General features: G+C 39.4%; 2 protein-coding genes across 4 annotated transcripts; both read left to right on the top strand.

The window, feature by feature from the left end:
* The first annotated feature begins 114 nt into the window (after window positions 1-114).
* LOC117429026 (A-kinase anchor protein 10, mitochondrial-like) lies at window positions 115-14428 on the top strand. Its single transcript, XM_034048139.3, has 15 exons — window positions 115-347; window positions 2790-2837; window positions 6079-6261; window positions 7008-7556; window positions 8063-8161; window positions 8592-8676; window positions 9494-9617; window positions 9945-10081; window positions 10643-10787; window positions 10949-11122; window positions 11597-11706; window positions 12015-12097; window positions 12751-12803; window positions 13033-13128; window positions 13501-14428. Exons 1-15 carry the CDS (start codon window positions 326-328, stop codon window positions 13504-13506), a joined length of 1914 nt encoding a protein of 637 aa, XP_033904030.3. The 5' UTR covers window positions 115-325; the 3' UTR covers window positions 13507-14428.
* A 1664-nt stretch (window positions 14429-16092) lies between these two features.
* On the top strand, window positions 16093-20184 carry LOC131700626 (zona pellucida sperm-binding protein 4-like). Of its 3 annotated transcripts, XM_058999158.1 has the most exons (11): window positions 16093-16429; window positions 16988-17112; window positions 17197-17332; window positions 17555-17742; window positions 17925-18016; window positions 18311-18438; window positions 18546-18735; window positions 18889-19036; window positions 19262-19331; window positions 19662-19781; window positions 20051-20184. In XM_058999158.1, the coding sequence occupies exons 1-11, from the start codon at window positions 16201-16203 to the stop codon at window positions 20146-20148; spliced, it is 1524 nt and encodes a 507-aa protein (XP_058855141.1). In that variant the 5' UTR covers window positions 16093-16200; the 3' UTR covers window positions 20149-20184. The 3 variants fall into 3 exon arrangements, 2 of the variants coding, with proteins under 2 accessions (XP_058855141.1, XP_058855142.1); XR_009308451.1 differs by lacking the exon at window positions 18889-19036 and having other exon boundaries at window positions 16100-16429; window positions 20051-20133; XM_058999159.1 differs by lacking the exons at window positions 18889-19036; window positions 20051-20184 and having other exon boundaries at window positions 16100-16429; window positions 19662-19817.
* The last annotated feature ends 55 nt before the right edge of the window (window positions 20185-20239 follow it).

Genomic DNA, 20239 nt, shown 5'->3' with positions numbered 1-20239 from the left:
CACCAAAAGCTTTTGAAGGACATCTTAAATCCAAGTTTCCGAAGTTGTCGCCATTAATTGTGCCCTATATATAAATTCACAAGAAAGAGCTTCGGCTTCGAGCTTTACCCATGATGCCGCAGAAGTCCGGAAGTGAACGGTATATTGACAATATGGCTGCTCTTTCTGTAGGAGTGGGAAGGAGGAAGTCCCGGCTTTGACAGCTCAGTGCACCTCGAATAATAAAGTTAAGCTTTGCAAAAACCGAATTTATGAATGAGGGGACTCCGCAAAGCCCGGGATGCAGGCACAGAGCTGAGGGTACATTGCGAATGTGAAGAGCACCATGTCATTTTTTAGGAGGAAAGGTAAGAACAGTGTCAGAGGATAGCGGGAGAGATAATGCAGCGGGGAGGTTTGACAGCTCTGTGTGAAATGAAAGGCCTTGAACTGCTGTTTAAAAAACAAAATCTAAGATCAAATGGTGCCTGTCTTATTGCACAGGCTTCATGCCTAGGAAACGATGATTTCTCAAGCCAAGGGGTATTGAAGTAGGCATACATGCCACTGGTTTGATAAAATGATTAAGGACCGTACCCGCTGCTGCAAATTGCAGTAAAATACCTGCAGATTTTCCAGACGCGATGTATATTTTGTGAGTGCAAGTTTAACACATTAGCGCTACTGCAATTTATATATATATATATGTATATTTTTAAATAAAGCATTAAAAAGATTAACTTCCATCCGTCCCGGAGCTGTTGTTTAAAACATTGCTTTGCTGAAATGCAGTGAAGTCTGGAGATTGGAGCTGGTTGTATAACACAGTGCTTCTAGGGCCCTGAGATCCTTGATTCATTCAAACCCAAGTTCAGCCACAGACTAAGCTTCAGCAGCACTGTCCCACAATGTTCAATTTTACACTGATGCATTTTCCTGTTCACTGCAGTATACTTACACGTTTTAGAAAGCAGTCCCAATTGTTGGTTTACATTCACCAACGTTAATCTGTTGGGACACAAGCTTCCTTCCTAATGACAACAGTTTCTCTCTGTCTTTCTGAGCCCAATCGACCTGGTCCTGCTATTTCAGTACTTGCAAAGCAGTGAATAGTTTATCTGCAATATTCAATTGATATGAACAGGGGGGAAATCTAAATACAGCTTTTTAAACTTTAATATGAAAACCAACATATTAATATGATTTTTGTCTGTAAAGTATTATTTTGCCATTAGTTCTCAATATGACCCGGTCAGGTACATGCGTGAACCTGCGGAGTAAATTGGAGCATGCCAGGAGCAAGCAGAATTCTGAAGCACCCTGAGTTTTAAAATGTTAAAAACAACTGCGGATAATGTTAAAACTGTTGTAAACTAGTCTACAGGTCTTCTACAAAATGTATTGCAAGGAAAGCCACTAATCTGTAGGATTACCATCAGTTTAAATTTCTCTGTGCACAGCAACGAAGCCCCCCTGCATTTTGTTACTGTAGAAGCAACTGTGGTCCAGTCTCCTTTGTAATCATGTGGCAGTGTTTTGAAAAAGAGTATGGCTGGTTTCACAGACGCCCATTACAACTCATCTAGTTGCTTTAGGTAAGGTAGTCCGATATTGGTGCTAATTTGTGTCTGCTAAACCAACAGGTAGGCTGTTGACTCAGAATTCCTTTGCTTCTAACCCAAAAGCAAATGATCCAGGCTAAATAAGGACTTAAAGTATATTGTGTACAGTATATTGCAGTTGTGTATATTGATTCCTTGATTTGTCTGGTGCAGTAGATTAGATTTTTGATACGTGGTTGGAGGTGCTCCTAAAATAAGGATCAGAGCTAATGTCAAAGTGCATAAAACAACAGAGGTGATACCGGAGGGGGAGGAAGATCAGTAGTTTGTCACACAAGTTTTGTTTTATTTGTGGTCTAGTGTTATTAGATTACAATATTTGCAGATTGTAGCTGTTGGGCAATGGTTCTACAGGTGCTGCACACCAGCGGGCACTGTGTAATGAACAGAATTACAAACTGTAAAGTCTCATGATAAATGTGTCCAGTAAAGCGGACATTACAAAAGAACTAAAGCTGAACAGCAAGTCTTGGGCGTGTCTTAACTAGGCGCATTCCTGTTGCTTTCTATCTGATAGTCACAGCTCAGGCTAAATACGAAGCTTTACTTAACTGGGTTCTGAAATGCTGACATGTTTCACATGAATTATATTGCGCAGTCTTGGTATTTGATTGGATAGTTTTGCAAGTCCTTTTGCTTTGAATATGTTGAGGGTACACAGGTCATGCAATCCATTCTTGTTTTGGATCTAGTTTCATTAACAATGTTTTGAATACAGAATGGGCATTGGTTATTCACAACCCAACTGCCTCATTGAATTGAGCTCATATGACATTATTGTACTGCTTGACCAATGCCTTTGCTTTATTCAAATTGGGAAAATATGATGATGAACTTGCAAATCTTTCCCTTCTAAGCAAATTAAAACATGAATATTCATGTAAGATTCTAATAAGCACTGGCAATTTTCAAAAGAAAAAAACAGGAACTAAAAAGTATTTTTTTCTCCTGCATATTTATCTATAGTAACTTAAAATAGGTAACAAAATACGTACTGCTCCCATTGTAATTCATAACGAGTTAGTTCAAATAGCGATACTGCAGTCTCAGGTGACATGTTGTGGCTGGAGACTGACACTCCCTCCCTGTCCCATTATTTTGTGCAGCAGTCTTTCCAGTGTTATCTCTGCCCTATTAAATGATCTCTGGTTGTTAAACAGTTTTCATATTTGCATTCTCATTTTGCAGCAAAAGGCAAGGAACAAGAGAAGCCGTCAGATGTAAGAATCAGCAAAGGTAAGAACCGGCACCACGGTGTCTCCCTTTCTCTCAATCTCCTCACCTCTGGTAGTTATTTAAATAAAATGTGAATACGACTCCCATTACTGTTTAAGCCTTTACTACAAGCTTCATCCGTCACACTTGAGCTTCCAATCTGCATTGGTTAACTTGGAATTGACCAAACTGCTAGACAATGGAAGCTCGATTTACATCCCTGTTAATGTGTCAATGTAGCATTGCTGTGCCTCACGGCTTGCAGTGGTGTGATGGTGCATTCGCCAGTCACTGAGTAACAGTTAGAATTACCCATTGTACCATTTTCACAATGACTCATTTATTCCCACTGCATACATGATACTTTTGAAACACATTTGAAAGCATCCCTGTTTAAATCTCTTCTTGGGAATATAAATAGTATGTGTAATAAATTTGGTTTAGAATGTCACAATGGCAGATGCAAATAATAAACTGCTGAACTCCATCTGCTTTTAAAGGCTGTGTAGGGTTTAGAGCCAAACGTCTTATGACAAGTTTGCAGTCACATGCTCTTCAAAAGGGATGGGTGTGTGTTTTCATTGTGATTCTGCTCCAGGGGCCAAACGTCTGTGCGTGTGTAGATGCAAAAAAAAATTGACAAGCTGACCAAAGCCTTTAAGCTAATTATTTGCTTGTTAGTGTAGGAATGAAGGGCTCCTGAACTGTTCATTTGAACTGCTACCAATTAAAGGTGGAAATTGTTTATAGTCAGATGCGGTACGTGCCGCATTTACTAGACAACAGAATGAAAGGCCCAGGCTATTCTTCAAAGCTTTTTTTCTTTTCTTTTATGAAAATCATTTTTACACTCGACATGAAACTGTTGTAGAATGTTGTTGCTTTTTTTTTTTTTTTTTTTTAACAACACCTTATGACAGTTTTATGAATAACAGACTAAACAAAACATTATTTTCATAAGCGTGTGAGTAGGGCTCACAGACCTGATATACAGCACAGTTGCATGTTCTTATGTGTCTAACCAAGGCCCAATATGTTGTTGTTTAAAGGAGTGTGGAAGACGTTACCCTTGTTATTACAAGCTGCTGCACCTCCCACACACACCTGTTTTAAAGCTTTTACTTCAGTGAAGAAGGACTCACTTAAATTGCTGGAAGGAGGAATGGTGGGATGCTTAGCTTAAACTGTAATTCCATTTATTTTCATAATTGTTTTCTGTTCTGAGTGATTGCCAAGTTTAACAAGTGTTTCGTATCAGAAGAAAACAGAAGGCAGATTTAATAAAGTACTGCAGTCTGTGGGGGATGAAATTCTATTGTATGTTTGCAAAATAACAATTTCATTTATTTTAGTGTTATGGATGTTCAGTTAAATTATAATGGTGATTATCAAATTAATTATATTTATTTCTTAAGCAACACAAGAAAACTTATAAAGCAAGATGTAAAGTCTGCTTTGCTTACTGTACATAAATGGTTTAAGTTTTTTTTGTATGTGAATGAGTTCAAACAAAACTACATAAAAACAAATCTGACCTGTCTGTATATAGTATGTATGACTGATGTCTTACTTCTATTGCGTAACCAAACCCATTGCAGTCATTTTGAGAGCTTTCTTGCTAAACTGGAAGCACTAGACTTCAGCTCGCTCTTTGAACTTGCATTGACTTTTATATGCAGTTCTCTGCAAAGTGAACGGGCACTCCTCAACAGAAAAGTTTTTGTATATTAACAAACTAAAAGAACTCCCCTATTCAATTGTATTCAAATACTGTTTATTTAAACACAAAAGGTCATGGAGCTGTTTTTTTTTTAAGGTTGTATGAAAATCACAAGCTACATGGCTCAGCTGTGGCACTGAAAGGAAACTGACATACCTGCCTGTAAAGAGGCCAGAGCCCTTGCATTAGCCTAGACTCTCCCTGTGGCAGAGCAGAACCCTGCTGCTGTAAATAGTCTATGTGTGGGAATGTAAGGCTGGCAGGGATGGGTTTAAATCTGTCCCTGCCAGCAATCACAGGGGTGGCCATTCCCCCAATTAGGTAATTGATGCTAACTGGGGAGCGGCCACATGTATAAGCAAAGCCCTTTGTTTGTTGGAGGAGTTTGGGGTGTGTTTGTGCTGTGAGTTTGAACCAGTTTGTTTAGGGTAGTGAAGGCGAATGTCCAGCCTACTGATTTAGCCTTTTGTTAAATGTTTTATTTTGGCCCTCGTGCCCTGTTTGTCTGTTTTTGTGTTATTTGTTTAATAAGGTGCACAACACTGCTTTTAAAATGCCGCTTTCTGTCTCCTGTTGTAATTCCTGCCTGGTAACCAGTCTGGGCCGTGACGCTACCCTGTCACACTCCCTAAACTATCCGTCACGTTATTTAGGAAGTGAAGGTGCAAGAGTAGCTCCTCAGCGCTATTTGCTCTGAATATTCTGAAACTATTAACCAGTGTTGCACAGCTACACAACGTGTGTAGAGAGATAAGGACCACTTAAGAGGGTTTAGTTTTTTGGTTGACTTTGAAATAGCCTGGCTCAGGTCAGTCATATTAAGCTCCTGCTGATAAAGCAGATTTACTCATTTATGTAATGGTAATTTTAAATGTATTTATAAGAGAAATCCTTACTTTTTTTAACCTGATGGGCTGTTACTTGTATAACCGTGCTAGGTGCAGGATGTAGATTACAGGGTTATCTTTCACTTTTATAATTCTTGTCTACGATCACACTGAAACGGAAACGCTCTTCTGTGCTTTTCTGTGTAAAAAACATACTTGATGCGAGGTGCAGAGCTGTGTTGTTTTTCCTTCTTCTCTTTCCCATAGACAGTGTAGTTTTAGAGAACTGCTCGCCTTCTGCATTTTGTTTTCTACACAAGCCTGTGGTGTGGAGTCATCCCTGAAAAAGATTAAATCCCACAAATTAGGCATCTACCATTCCCAAACACAGAATCTGCACCCCTCAGCACCCTAGCTGCTGTTTATCCATTTACTCTGAAGATTATGTATAACTTAACATGTCATGTCAGTCTGGGCATGAGAACTGCAAAGCTGTGCTCAACCTGCAAACTGATGCTTATTATCTCACTCAGGAAGTGCTGTTAAGCATAAAAATAACACAGTCTTGCCTATCCATACAGAACATTATTTTGTAAATTATTTGTACTGATTCATAAGCATGATTCTGTTGTAGAATATGCTTACCTCTGTTGGGAGTATGACGGTACAGTGTGATGATTTGGAATGTGTTTCTTTCTGTTTGTTTGTTTAACAGCTCCAGTGTCTGTCCAGTCACCATCACTGGGCACCCGTAACCATGCCATACAGGAAGCAGCAGGCCCCAGCCATGTGGCAATCAATGCTATTTCTGCCAACATGGACTCCTTTGCCAGGGGGCGGACCGCCATACTCAAGAAACAGCCCTGTCATATGGAGGCAGTTCATTTTGGAGACTTGGGTAAGACTTAAATTCTTGTTCTAAATGACCAATTCTTCAAAAACTAGGAAACTGCATTTTGTCAATGGTGCACAGTTAACTTCCAACCGCTCAGCGTTATCCTTAACTTCCTCATCTAAAACTATTAACCTTAACATAACTCACCATTTGGGAATACATCTTTGTGCGTGGTCCACCCAATAAATAAATAAACAAATGTTTGTTTTTTTTACAGAAATTTTGATCTCCTGTCAGGAACAGGAAAGACATTCTACTCAGGCGTGAGAGACAGGGTTGTAACAATTGGTCATATTAGCAGTACAGGAATGGGCACCATTGTACAACAGGTGGTGTGCTGGGAGAGCTTACAGAAATAAACAAATGCAAGTCTAAACAACCATGGAAGAGTGAACCTCAGACATGTGAGCTTGGGGAGTAGGGTCTTGAGATGTGCATTGGCATATGGTTCAAAAAGCACACTGGCACCCAGGCTGTGAATGTGGCAGCTTGCCTGATGTTTCTGTTGGTAGTTAGGCATGGAAACAATTAAAATTGTCTACAAAAACGCTTCCTCGCTATGACCTATTTTGTAAGTACTGTACCAGATGTTTTTCAGAGCTTACATAGTTTAGTTATGGTTTATACATACTCAGATGCCTTCCACGTTTTATATATTCATTTTCCCAAAATGTACCATTTAAGAAAGCAGGCAGTAGGCGAGGATGACACTGTGTGTTGTTTATCTCTGCATCAATTGTGTGTTGCAGGCCGGTCATGTCTGAACTACCAAACGCAGGAGACCAAGTCTCAGCTTTCAAAGACGGTGGATCAGATTCTGCGGGACAGCATGGCCCTCCCGTACTTCATCCAGTTCACGGAGTTGCGCAGGGCGGAACACTTGGTCAAGTTCTGGTTGGAAGCGGAGAGTTTCCGTTCCACCAGCTGGTCCCGAATCCGAGCTCACAGCCTGAACACTGTCATGCACAGCTCCTTAGCAGAGCCTGCTTCCCCCTCAAGGAAGCAGCATGAAAACAAAGAGCCCTCTGAAGATTTAGCACTCGGGCAGCTGCAGCCTTCAGAAGCAGAAGAGGCATTCAGCCCCGCAAGAACGCACAGACAGGCCAGCCCTCTCGACACTCATTCAGGCAGGAGCTCCCCAAACTATTCTTTAAACTCGGATAATAAGGAATCGTATGCACTCCATGGGGATTCAAAGGCCGGGACTCCCACAAAAGAAGGTTCTTCCAAGGCTGTGGTACCTAGTGGACTCCAGTCCCCCAGGACAATCAAAGATCTGTCAGGAAAACTAATGAAAAGTACGTTCCATTCGATTTCAAGGACCTTTAAAGGAGACAGCCCACCTCCTACATGAGAGCTCATCGTCGGACGCTTTAAGACGCCAAATAAATAATGAAGCCGAAATCAAATGCAAAAAATATATATTCATTGCTACCTAATCGCATCAGACATTACAAAAACTTAGACCCCAATTGTAATCTGATGGAAAGATGAGCTCTTTTAGTACAACAAATATCTTACTTAGGCAGCAAGGCCACATGTTGAAGCAGCAAATACTTACATTAACCCTGCTTTTACAAGGTCATTTGCAGTGCAACTGCATGCAGCAACCATCCATTTAGCTTAGACAAGTCAAAGAGTGTAATAAATCCTGCATACAAATCCAGTTAGCAGTAGAAGTAGTTCTTTATTAAGTGTCTTGATTTATTTGGCTAGCCATATCTACAGTGAACAGTACTAGTCCCCTGTCCTCAAAAAAATAATAATCATTCACAAAACATATTGATTTTCTTTCATCCTCTAGGTATAGAGCGAGATGCAGTGAATATGTTTACCAAATACATCTCTCCAGATGCTGCTAGGCCTATTCCAATCACGGAGGCTATGAGGAATGACATAGTAGGTAAGAGGCTATTGATTGCTGTAACCCAACAGGTATTTGCAAGGAGTTGTGTAATCAAAAGGCAGACTTGTGTGAGACTGTACGCTGTAGTGATCTCCTTCGGACTGAAGTGTGTCCCTTGTTTGAGAGTATTTTCTGTATATCTGCCTGATAATGAGTGTACATACTTACAACAGACAAAGAGCTCCCACCGTCTTCCGCGCTGGCTTTTCTTAGGAGGGTTGAAGATGCACTAGTGTGATTCTGCATAGCAGGCACAACCTGGAACTGATCTTTCAGTCAAAGTATAGCGCATTATTATCTGAAGAGCTTGTACATCTAAGTGACTTTGTGTTGATGTTTTAGAGCAGGTCACGGGTATATAAGAGCCAATGATTTCTTTTTTTCTTGTCTCCTTATTTCTAGTCATGTCTTTTATATATTTTAACAGCTAAAATCTGTGGAGAAGATGGTCAGGTGGACCCAAACTGCTTTGTTAAAGCACAATCCGTCGTCTTCGACATAATGGAACAAGAGTGAGTTTTTTTTTTTTTTTTTTTTTTTTTTGGTCACTTCAAAGATGTTATCACACTTCTGTTTATATCATTACATGGGCTGCCGCAATTGTTTCGTTTCTCAGGCTGGCCAGTGTCTGGACCCGGATCGTTTGTTTTATGAGGGCTCAAACACTTCTCATTATAATCACAACAGTAACCTATTTCCCAGATAACATCATTGACAGTAACACAAGTTGCTTTTAAGTGTATGTTTAGTGGTAAACATACTCCTTTGCTAGACAATGGTCAATTTGAAATGAATACAAAAGTATTAGCAAATAGGAAGATCAAACTCAAACATAACAGTATTTCACTTGACCCTGTGTGGATAAACCACTTGCTGTGTCTGTACTTATTTTATTTATGTTCTGCTTCACACCACTTGTCTTGGGACCTTATTGAAAAATAGACCATTTAGTCCCTGTGAGTAAAACCTTAATTAAAACACTCCAGAACACTTATATTGCTTTTGAGATATGTTAGACCTATTTCATTCTTGGGTAAAAGTTTTTCTCAATTGCCATGGGGTATCCTTTTGAATTGTTCCCCTTTCCCCGTTTTCAGTTTATGTAGGAAATCCTCATATGGGGGTGGAAGAGCAATGGACTCCCTTACGTTAGATGCTGCATGGTCAACAGCAAAGGGTTCATTACCCATACTCTGTCACCCTGCTTTAAATCGATCTTACGATTGTCTTGAAGGAATGAATGGCTTCAGTATCTGTCTTCACATTCACTATGAAATGAAATAGTATTATAGCTCTGCTGCAGAACCTCCATGTATCCTCCCTGTACAGGCACTTTACTGAATATTTAAGGAGTCACCATTTCTGCAAGTACCAGATTGAAGTGTTGACCAGTGGAACTGTGTACTTGGCGGATATTCTTTTCTGTGAGTCGGCTCTCTTCTACTTCTCTGAGGTAAGAGCATGGTGTATGGATTGTTATTACAAAAAAATGTTAATGCTTACAGTTATCTGATTTCAAACCGGAGAGGCGGAGTAAAACTGGAGCAAATTATTTTTGTATTGGAGATACTAAACACAATATCGGGTGAAAACCAAACTATTACTGTTGATGCCACCTTCGCTCTAATTTTGCCCTGTGGAAAGTGGAGGTCTATCCTGTATTGCAGACAGAATGCTAAAAATGCAACTGGGTTATGCATGGTTAACAATTAAACTTGGAAATACAGCAGCGAGATTGCCTGGTTAGTCTTCTACATTTTTTTTTTTTTTTGCAACACAGTTCATGGAAAAGGAAGACGTTGTAAATGTCCTTCAGTTCTGGTTAGCTGCAGACAACTTCCAGGATCAGCTTGCTGACAAGAAGGGCCAGTATGATGGGCAGGAAGCTCAGAATGATGCCATGATTCTTTATGACCAGTGAGTGACCCTTTCATTGATTCCAGTGTCAACATTCTACAGCTATGTCCCCAAGTTTTGCATCACCCTATAGAGTTAACCAATTGTGCTTCATAAAGTCGAATGAAACCTGCTGAATAGTGTTACGTTAACATATTGAATTGCATACTTCTGTAGTTTTCCATATACTTTGAAAAATATAACATTTCAAAATCTAACATGAAATACTGTACTGCTATTATGGCTTCTGGTAGATTTTTTGTGATATCAATGTGTAGTTTCTTTGATTACCTGATGTTAAATAAAATATCTAAATTGTTAAAAAATTATAATAATTAAATGGTCTCATTTTGATAGCTGTAGACCACTTTAGCGATTATATAAAAAAAAGATAACTTTATTCACAATCAGTTTCAAACATCTTGGTGAAAATGTCCTTATAATGTAATGAGTTTTGGAACTGAAGAAGTATTTAAGGGTTATCTTCCTGAATAGTTACTTTGTGTTGATAAATATTGGAACCAGACTTTGTTACTTTTCTAGTAGTGGGGGTAACCTCTTTTAATTCCATTTGTCTCGCAGGTATTTCTCTCTCCAAGCAACAAAACCACTGGGGTTTGACGATACAGTCAGATTAGAAATTGAATCCAATATTTGCAGGGAAGGGGGACCACTCCCAGACTGTTTCACAACTCCATTACGCCAAGCATGGACTACCATGGAAAAAGTAAGAGTTTAAAACCCTTTTCAGACACAGGATAAGACAAGAAAGAGCCGTCATTTCCTTTTGTGAATCATTTCCAAGTACATTTTTACATAAGCATCTGGGAATATGGGGGGGTTAATGATTTTCTATCTGCTAGATCTGTTTATCTTCTCTCCCTGCAGGTCTATATGCCTGTCTTCCTGTCCAGTAATCTGTATTATAAATATTTGAATGACCTGATTAACTCTGTTCGAGGGGATGAGTTTTTTGCTGGGAATGCTGCGTTACTAGGCCATGGATCAGGCAGCCCCCAGGACAGTGAATCCAGTACTGGGAGCTTGGATGGACCAGCTCAGGTATCTCTTCCAGATAACTCCATGTGGACTGCATGGCTCATGTTGCCTTTTCCTGTATGTTTCTGAATTAACCATTCTGTGGCCATGAATATCTCCAAATGTACCATCCCCAGTTACTAGCTTGCACCCAACTTACTGAACTGAAGACTAAAGTCCATTGCTATTGACCCATTGGGTCCAATTCCATTTGTACAATATCATTTTATTTTTTTAGAGATGGATTACCTGAAGAATGACAAGCCGAGGAGTGGTATTACCTGTTAAGCTTTTACTTTCTAAATACTGCATTGTTAGTTTAACAACAGTACACACTAGAGAGGCATTCTTTAAGAAATATGTTTTTTGCACTATTACAAGATGGTTTCGCCTGTCATAATCACCCATAAGCTGATTAGACTCTTCTTATTTCAAGATTCCGCAGTTGACACAGTAAAAAAAAAAAAAAATACAAAACTGTCTCTCATTTTTTTATAGCAAGGTAACAAAAAGGCTACAATTAAAATCCTAAAAAACTTTGATGAAGCAATAACTGTGGACATAGCAAGTTTGGACCCAGAGTCTCTATATCAGCGTCCATATGCAGGGTAAGCGGTTAATGTAATTATCTTATTAAGTATATGCTACTTTGCATGGTATGGGTTTTACTTTCATTATTTAAGCCTGACTTCACTTTTACTGTAGCTTCAATTTTAAAACTAATTTCAGTGCTGTCACAGCTGTCCTTCCTAATTGTTTTGGGTCATGAGCTGGGACAGTGGAATGCTGCGCTGAGATTTTCTCCGCTCGAATGTGACGTGAACAGAGAGTAGCTGTGTTCATGCATGTTTGATTGGCACTCAGAAGGGAGTCCTGTGGTCTAAACATCCTGGTAATGCATCTCTTTGTTCTGCAGGAGAATGACGTTTGGGAAAGTGAATGAACTTGGACAGTTTGTTAGAGAGGCTGAGCCCGAGCCTGACGTTAAGAAATCTAAAGGTGCGTTTCTGGAATGCGCTACCGTTATTCGTTTTATAAGTGTCGATACAGAGAATACACAGTGTTTTAGTGTCCACAAGTGGAAATTAAGTTCCCCTTGGAGCTCACTTAATTTATGAGCAAGAACTTAGACTGGGACATTAAGATTTCAGTGCAGTCTTTGATCCACCTACACATTATAGATTAGGCCTTATAATGCTGATAAAGATCTGTGTTGATTCAATGGCTGGCAATATACCTTGTGTGTGGCAAGTTCTGAAAGTGTCCGTTAATTAAATATATGGTAATTCAGTTTGTAGTTTTGATTTGAACCCTCAACCTCTGAGCAGCAACCTGTGGGGGAAAAAAAATGCCTCAGTACTGTACACCACACATTATGTAATGCGTGTCAGTTCGCCTAATGATAACCTGTAACTCAGCAAGAGGTAGTCCTTTTAAAATCAAGAGAAGTTATTTTTCTGCAGGAGGAGTAGATGGACCGATTGTCTAAACTGTAAGTGTAAATACAAATGAGAATTATTACAAGACTGTTAAAACCCACGACTCCACTGCCACCCCCCTCAGATTCTATATTTGATCATGTTGACCACTTTGGGGGATTGCCAGTGGGCTGCATGCAGTAAGGTAGTAATAACATGTTGTGCTTTGTGCAGGCTCAATGTTTTCCCAAGCCATGAAGAAATGGGTGCAAGGAACCACAGATGAGGTATGTCATTAAGAGGAGGCTATGATCAGGAGATCATGAAAGAGGACGGGGTATACATTTATACCAAAACTAAACAACAACATGACATAGATCACTATTTAACTGGAATTCGTCATTCTAAAAGCAAATGTAATGCAGATGTATTCATTTAAAAAACATGGTAGTGTTGTTCAAAAATGTCTTCAGAAGCTACCTACATACTACTTATTTTTGTTTTTGTTTATTCTAGGCTCAGGAAGAGATGGCCTGGAAAATAGCCAAGATGATTGTAAATGAGGTTATGCGCCAGGCGCAATATGAACCTCCTTGTGACAAGTCCACGAAGGTACTCACTTGCAGTAAAGTATTTACATTATAAGTTGTTCAAAGTGACACCCATGACCTGCATTCTGTACTATGTAGAATATGCATCATCTTTATTGCAAGCCAGTTTTAGTTACAATGGGAAAGACAGTAGATCTGATCCGTATCCAACACTGCACAAAATAACAATGCTGCACGAGAACTCAAAAAGCAATGAATCTGCAGACTTCCACCCCCACCAATAGTCACTAATATTCCAGAACAATTCAAACACCAGTGGTGACCCTGCACCCCGATTGACACTGTTATGACAGGTGTTTGTAATATTTTTGTCCAGCCGCTGAAAATCAAGTTCAGAGACAATAGTTTCACTTGTTTGCTTGATTATTTCCAGCTGTGACCTTTGGATGAACCAAAAGATTCCCTTTTTTCTTCTTGCCGAAGAGGTGCCCTGTTTCCTATGGAGGATTTTGGCCCACCAACCCGTGATGATGAACTGCACACTTTATTTGTAGAATGTTACTCCCTTCATTTGTATGAAGATAACAAAGCATTCCAGGACCTTCAGCGTCACTGTGTGTATGTGTGAATTTTAACTGTACTCCAGTCTAACACAATGAAGGCTTTTTTAAAACATATGAAGACAACACAGCTGCATCACAGTGCAATGTAAACGCTGATTTAGAAAGGGGCTGCCTGCAGCTGCAGTTGGTAATGTGAACTGAAAGACTTCAAAAAAATTCATATCTACTCGGCATACCAGTGTCTTGAAGAACTGTCAAGTTAGTCCACTTGAGAGAAAAAAATAAATAAATAGAAGGACTTCATGGAGTTTAGGGTAGTGTTAAAAAAAAAAAAAAAAGAAATTATGAACCAGGTGGTCAGTCCAGCTATAACAGCTTCTTGCAAGTACAGTTCTATCCGCACATGCAAATATTTTGTTAACAGTATGAAAACTCTCCATTTTTTGTGTTCTGAAAGTAGCTTGCAATGTACTGTATAATAACTGGAAACATAAGTTAGCTGTTCTTAGTGCAAATGGACTGTCTGTCACCCTTGGCCCTCTGTTTAAGATCCTACTGCCCATTTGCAAGTCACACATTGACCAGTTGTAGACCCCTCCCCTCCCAACTCCTCTCCCATTGAATTCAAGTGCTAAAGCAGCTTAAAATAAGGAACAGAACAAAAAAAACTGTAGACTTCACTCCTTATATTGCAGTACTTTTATTGTCGATCCTTGTGAAATACTTTCTACGCATATGTAAATGTTAAGTTTCTTTCCTGACGATCACAGTTAATAAAAAGACAAATTAAAAAAAAAACATTCTGCAAAATAATCTCAACGATGACTGTTTAATGGAAAATTGTACTCTGTGAATGTCTGATTCTTTTGAGACACCTTGAGCAGTATCAACAATAACAGAAAAAGACTGTGTGTATGGTTTTTTGGTACTATGTACCATCACTATGTTTTCTGATGCCTATGTATTCATGTATTTAATCTATAATCTATTTAATTGTGTTTGATTTAAAAATACATATATTAATGAAATGTATTAAACCTGTGTCTTATCCTGTTTGTTATTCACAACACTAATACAGAAAACACAAATACATTTGTGGGGCATTTCTGTCTTAATCACAATACTGGTATTTTTCCATTTAAATAATCTGCACCATACAGTTTATATATTGCTATTATTACTTAGGAAACTGATGGAACCTCTGTGCTGCCAGTATTCTAATAATGAACATTGAAAACGAGACAGAAGGGAGTTTTATTGAGTTTAACGTTAACAGGTTAATACCATGAGTCTTCATGAGATTAATATCCAGATTTTTTTTTTCCCCCCTTGAAATACAGTACAAGGCACAACATTTCTCCAGAGCTCAGAAAATTATAAAACATCCTCATGATTGACCAGACTTGTGTAGTTGTGGTCATTCTGGCAGTGGTTAAGGAAACCAGTCACGTTGTCTGGATTTAATTAACACATCCAGCCCTTTGCCTTGACATTAAAAACTCCCTGAACAGTGCACTACAGACTTTTACGTCTGTTTTCTAAGCACCGACTTGCAGTAATTTTAGACCGAGGTTAGCTCAGCACATATCGGGGTCTGTGAAACCAGCCTGGCGTCCCTAGTATCAGGTGTAAACCATGTGTTCATTTTAAGAGTGCATGACATATTTAACCTAAGCCCCGCCCCCCATTTCAAACAGGTGTGAGAATGAGATATTTAACCTAAGCCCCGCCCCCCATTTCAAACAGGTGTGAGAATGAGATGGGGACGGGGGTCCAGTAATATCAAACATAACCAAAATACTGACAGTGAAAATAAAAGTGAACCGGATTATTTCATATGGGCAAAATAAATAAATAACCACACCTTTGAATTTTATTGCTAAGGGCTTTTAAATATGGTTTCACATTTGCATATATTTGCAAACATTCACACTAAAACCACAGTTCACTAAACTGCAGTTTAAACGGTTAGACACTTCAGCTATACTAAATTCACAAAAAAAACACAACCAACATAAAATAATGCTGGTCTTGAAACCGCGATAAACCACTGTTGGTCAATGCTGGAATGCTGAACAAGATTCAATGATGTGACCACATTGCACAATAAACTGTAATGTATATTCCTCTAAAGATGTTCAAGTTGCCTAGTCTTGATAGTTTAGCCCCTTTTATTATTAAAAGACACAACACGACGAATAACTAAACGTATTTAAATGCACGTCCCAATATCAAACAAATACATTACTATAACTAACTTGTCAAAACTAAACACACATCATTTTGTGAATGTGAAATGTTCCTAAAAAAACTTCTCCTTTATAACTGTGCTTATTAAAAATGTATACTCAAGTCATACAGGTTATGTAGCCTGTTGTGTGAATATTTATTTAGCAGCTATTGGTCAATGGATGTAAATCTCAGGTCAAGGGAATGCAACGCAGCGGTCAGGTGTAGCCCATGGAGTTAATTACTCTTCTTTTTAAGGAGCAGCTGTTGTTGGGCCTAACTACTTTATTGATTTATTTCAAACAAACAAACAAACAAATAAATAAACAAACAAACAAACAATGGAGAACGTTCTGCGTTACGTTAACATTTTCTCCTTATGTTTTCTGTTTTTCTCCGTCAACGTTTCTCAATTGGCTTTAAGAAATCGCTACTTTAATTACTTGCCGGAATCGCGTATAGTTTCATATATTGATCTGCAAGATACTGTAACCTGCACCAGAACCGGTATGATGCTGAAAGTGCCTAAAGACGAGTTTATTGATTTGACCATAAAGTTTCTAGTAGTTGGTGAGTATGAAAAAAACCCCCTCAATTTTAAGATTTTATTTTTTTCGGTGCATAAGCAAACGTTTACCCCCACACATTTCACAGAGCCGCGGGCTATTCTACAACTAACTTTGTTCCAGACACTAGGTTAGGTATTTGGATACATTGGTGGCTGTTTTTCATGTAATACCAATAATATTTAAAATGTTTGTACACATAACTAAAACAAAATATTCTTACCTGTATATTAATTTTGAAATGTCCAAGATGCAAATGGACTCGCATGGGTAACATGTTGCTGTCTTGACAGTTAGCGTTATTGGGTGGCTTCATTGACTTGGCTACGTTTAGCAACAACTGTGACCTACTCCAAAAACACCTGTTGCTCTGCAGACAAACATGCACGCGCAACGCCGTGTCTCTTCCAATTATTTGGTTATTTAGTAAAGGATATGTAATGAAATCTTAGTGAACTTGTAATGCTTTATACATGATACCTTGTAATTTTACGCATTCTACCAAAACCAGTGTGTGTGTACATATATGAGAAACTTACAACTAACATGAACTTTTTTGTAGATGCGAATGGCCGATATGTTTTTGCAGAACATATTGCCTCTCAATGCAAATACTCAGTTAAGAAAGACCTCGATGAGTCGTGGCTGTTTGAAACCGCGTATGATGGATGTTATGTTCAGATGGAGGTAGGCTTTTATTTGAGACGGTACACACGCCCGTGCTTTTAGACTGGTACACTGCAGCTCTAATCCGTGTTCTTGTGTATATAGGGAAACCAGGCATCCCTGCAGGTAGTTCTTCTAGCGACGGCGGCTGATGGCAGAATAGAAATTACGGAGAATGTTCCAGTAAAGTGCATCATCACAACCGATGTAGAGCCGCATCCTACCGATTATCCAATGAATCGTAAGTTGTATAATCTATTTACCGTTTAAGCACCACAAGTGTTAATTACGACCATATCTTACTTATTTTTGCTATAGGATTCACAATGGGTGACCCATTGTATTGCTAGTGCAGAACCTTCTGGGTTGTTTAATACATTACATATGTATATGCGAGGTGTAACTTGGCGTCTTTTTTCTCTATTTATTTATTTATTTATTTATTTTTTTAAAATATATAAAGGGAGCAGCGTGTGTACCGAGGATGGCTTTTTTCAGATAGTCATTTGGTCAAATGTAACAAAACCACATCTGGTCCTGGATTCCGTCTACGTGTCCAGCGGTAATGCTCAAGAGTGTAAACCAGCCCAGACGACCGCAGCATACGTGAAGTTCCGATTCCCACTCAACTCTTGCGGAGCACGAAGAACGGTGAGCACCTTGCAGCTTTAAAACGAAACAAATATAACCACCAGCTGCTGAAGGTAAGAACAGACCTTCCTCGCTCATTGTCTCGACTTGTAAGAGTTCAGAGAAACTTTGAAAGGTTTGTGTGTTTTTATTGCTGGTAAAACTGCTAAATTGAAATGTGCAATACTCTTGTATGCTTGTAGGTTAGTGATGGGAAAGTGACCTATTCCGTTGACGTCCTGGCTAAAGGTCTTCCTGCAGGACTAGCCACAATATCCAGAGACAGTGTCTTCAGGTAGGCACATGGCATTCGGCTCTATATGGTTTCTTAAGTCTTCTGAAGTGCTTTTGAATCTAGTCGAGTATATTGGTGGGGGGTGTCAAACACAATAGGTTGCATCTCTTTTCAAACCATTCTGAATTCAAGTCGCCCTGGGTAAGGGTGTCTGCTAAGAAAAAATAAATAAACAGCAGCATTTTTATCTTCTAAAAGCTGGCAAATTGGGCTGCAGAGTGTTAAACATGGCGAGCTGGCTTCTGGTACTGAATGTCGGTGTCAGAATTGCACCCTTATTTCTTTATTCTTCAGGCTTACAGCACGCTGTCATTTCAATCAAGAAGCAGAAGCTCGTATAGCGGCTGCTGTCCTTACTGTCCCTCCACCTTTCCCAGCAAGAAGTGATGGTGAACACCTGCTGGAGCTGAGGATTGCAAAAGGTAACGCATTCGTGCAGCTCTACCTGCAACAGATCCTGTGCAATCGGAACAATGATTTAGAATTCCTGTGGATCTCCACACTAAACCGGGCTGACCTGCTTTCCCAGATGTCTCCTATGCAGATTATTACACCAGCATGGAGTACCCTGTGATAAAGCTACTGCGCAAAGTGGTGTATATTGAAGTTCGTATTCTGAACAGGGTCGACCCGAAACTTGTATTGCTCCTGGATGACTGCTGGGCTACTCCGGATAAAGATCCGTATATGAGCCATCGCTGGAAACTTCTTGAAAAGGGGTAAGTAATCTAGTGGTGGGGGATGCAAGCTATTGCAGCAGTAGTCCTGCCCAGCAGAATGACTCTTGGCTGCGTTCTGTTTTGAGCACTGGTTGCAGCTGAAAACCAGCACTACCAGCTCTTATCACGGTAAATCCACTCTCTGTATGGCAGGTGTCCTTTTGCTGGAGACAATTATGTAACAGAGATCCAGCCTGTCCTGTCCACTCCGGATGTACGGTTTCCAGCGCATTACAAACGATTTCAAGTGAAGATGTTTGCCTTTTTGGATCACCAGACATTACAACCTCTGAATGGTTCAGTAGGTTATCTTAAATGTTTCACTTTTGGAAGACCTGATTTGGCTTGGTGCTTTTTTTTTTTTTTCTCATTTTATTGCACCTTTTGGGTTTTTTTTTGGTTTTTTTTGTTTCAGGTAATACAGTATATTGGGAACCTCTTGTCTGATTTTGATGAAACTAGTCATGGGCATTTGTTATTGTAGCTATATGTTGCAGTATGTGTTAACACACCTCTTGTGTTTTAGGTCTACTTCCACTGTGACGCCACAGTATGCACAGGAACAGAATACGATTGTCCTGTGTCATGCGGCAGAAGTAAGTACATGCTTTTAAATAAGCCAGCTAGTTTTTACAGCTGCAGGCATGGTGGTGGAAAGAAGACTCCAAGACTCCCATCCCTGAAATGTCTAACGTAAAGGATAACTTGCAGACATCCAGATGTTTTACTGAAGATCAGACTTGTATCAGTGCGGGTCTATCTACATTTACCATGTGGTTCTGTGGTACTGGGATGCTATGAAGGAGTTTCAGATGCAGGAATACAAGCAGTCAAAGATGTTGTATGCTTGTATTGTGACCTGGGATGTCTTCTTAAAGGTCTGAGTTTTTTTATTGCACACTGTTACTATGTGTTATATATTTAAGGGAAAAGAAGAACCCAAGGACTGCAAGTTTGGCAGAACAGAGCCCAGTCCAGCATGATCTCAAAGGGTCCCATTCGGATCAGCTGGAATTTAGAGGAGTCCTCTCAACCCCACAGACTTGGTATAGCAGATGTGTTTAATTTAAATACAGTATTGGATTTTATTTGCCAACAACTATATTCATACATAAATTTTACTGCAAGGTTCAACTAGTATAAAATCAGATAGTAGAGTTTTTAACTTGCTATGCAATGTAGGAGTCAAAGTAGCTGGTACCGTGTGTCATCAATCTCATGCCTATTTTCTAAAAGTCTTCACTGCTTAAAATCCCAGTGCTGAGCTGGACATTTTGCCCACTATACTTGAAATTCCTTATTTTGTTTCCTGCAGCGGTTTATTTGGTCTCCAGTGCAGGAGCAGTGTTCTTCGCTGCCATTGTATGCTGCTTCATTATTAGATGGAGGAAACGCTGGTTGTCGCAAAGATGATGGCCTGTAGATCATTTTCTTTAATAAAACTTTAAACCTAACTTAAAACTAAATAATCTGTGTGTTTTGGTCTTTATTCAGGGGCATTGTG

This window comes from Acipenser ruthenus, chromosome 24 (genome assembly GCF_902713425.1).
Source record: "Acipenser ruthenus chromosome 24, fAciRut3.2 maternal haplotype, whole genome shotgun sequence".
NCBI lineage: Eukaryota > Metazoa > Chordata > Actinopteri > Acipenseriformes > Acipenseridae > Acipenser > Acipenser ruthenus.
The sequence above is the reverse complement of the archived record's forward strand: the minus strand, read 5'-3'. Positions and strand labels throughout refer to the sequence as shown.

Bases quoted from the DNA above. Each gene is read 5' to 3' on its own strand.
- LOC131700626 (XM_058999158.1), top strand. From the start codon at position 16,201: ATGGAGAACGTTCTGCGTTACGTTAACATTTTCTCCTTATGTTTTCTG. The intron at 18,439-18,545 runs GTAACGCATTCG...CTGCTTTCCCAG, and splicing joins GGAGCTGAGGATTGCAAAAG to ATGTCTCCTATGCAGATTAT. The intron at 19,782-20,050 runs GTATAGCAGATG...TGTTTCCTGCAG, and splicing joins CTCTCAACCCCACAGACTTG to CGGTTTATTTGGTCTCCAGT.
- LOC117429026 (XM_034048139.3), top strand. From the start codon at position 326: ATGTCATTTTTTAGGAGGAAAG. The intron at 8,677-9,493 runs GTGAGTTTTTTT...CTCCCTGTACAG, and splicing joins TTCGACATAATGGAACAAGA to GCACTTTACTGAATATTTAA. The intron at 9,618-9,944 runs GTAAGAGCATGG...TTTGCAACACAG, and splicing joins CTCTCTTCTACTTCTCTGAG to TTCATGGAAAAGGAAGACGT.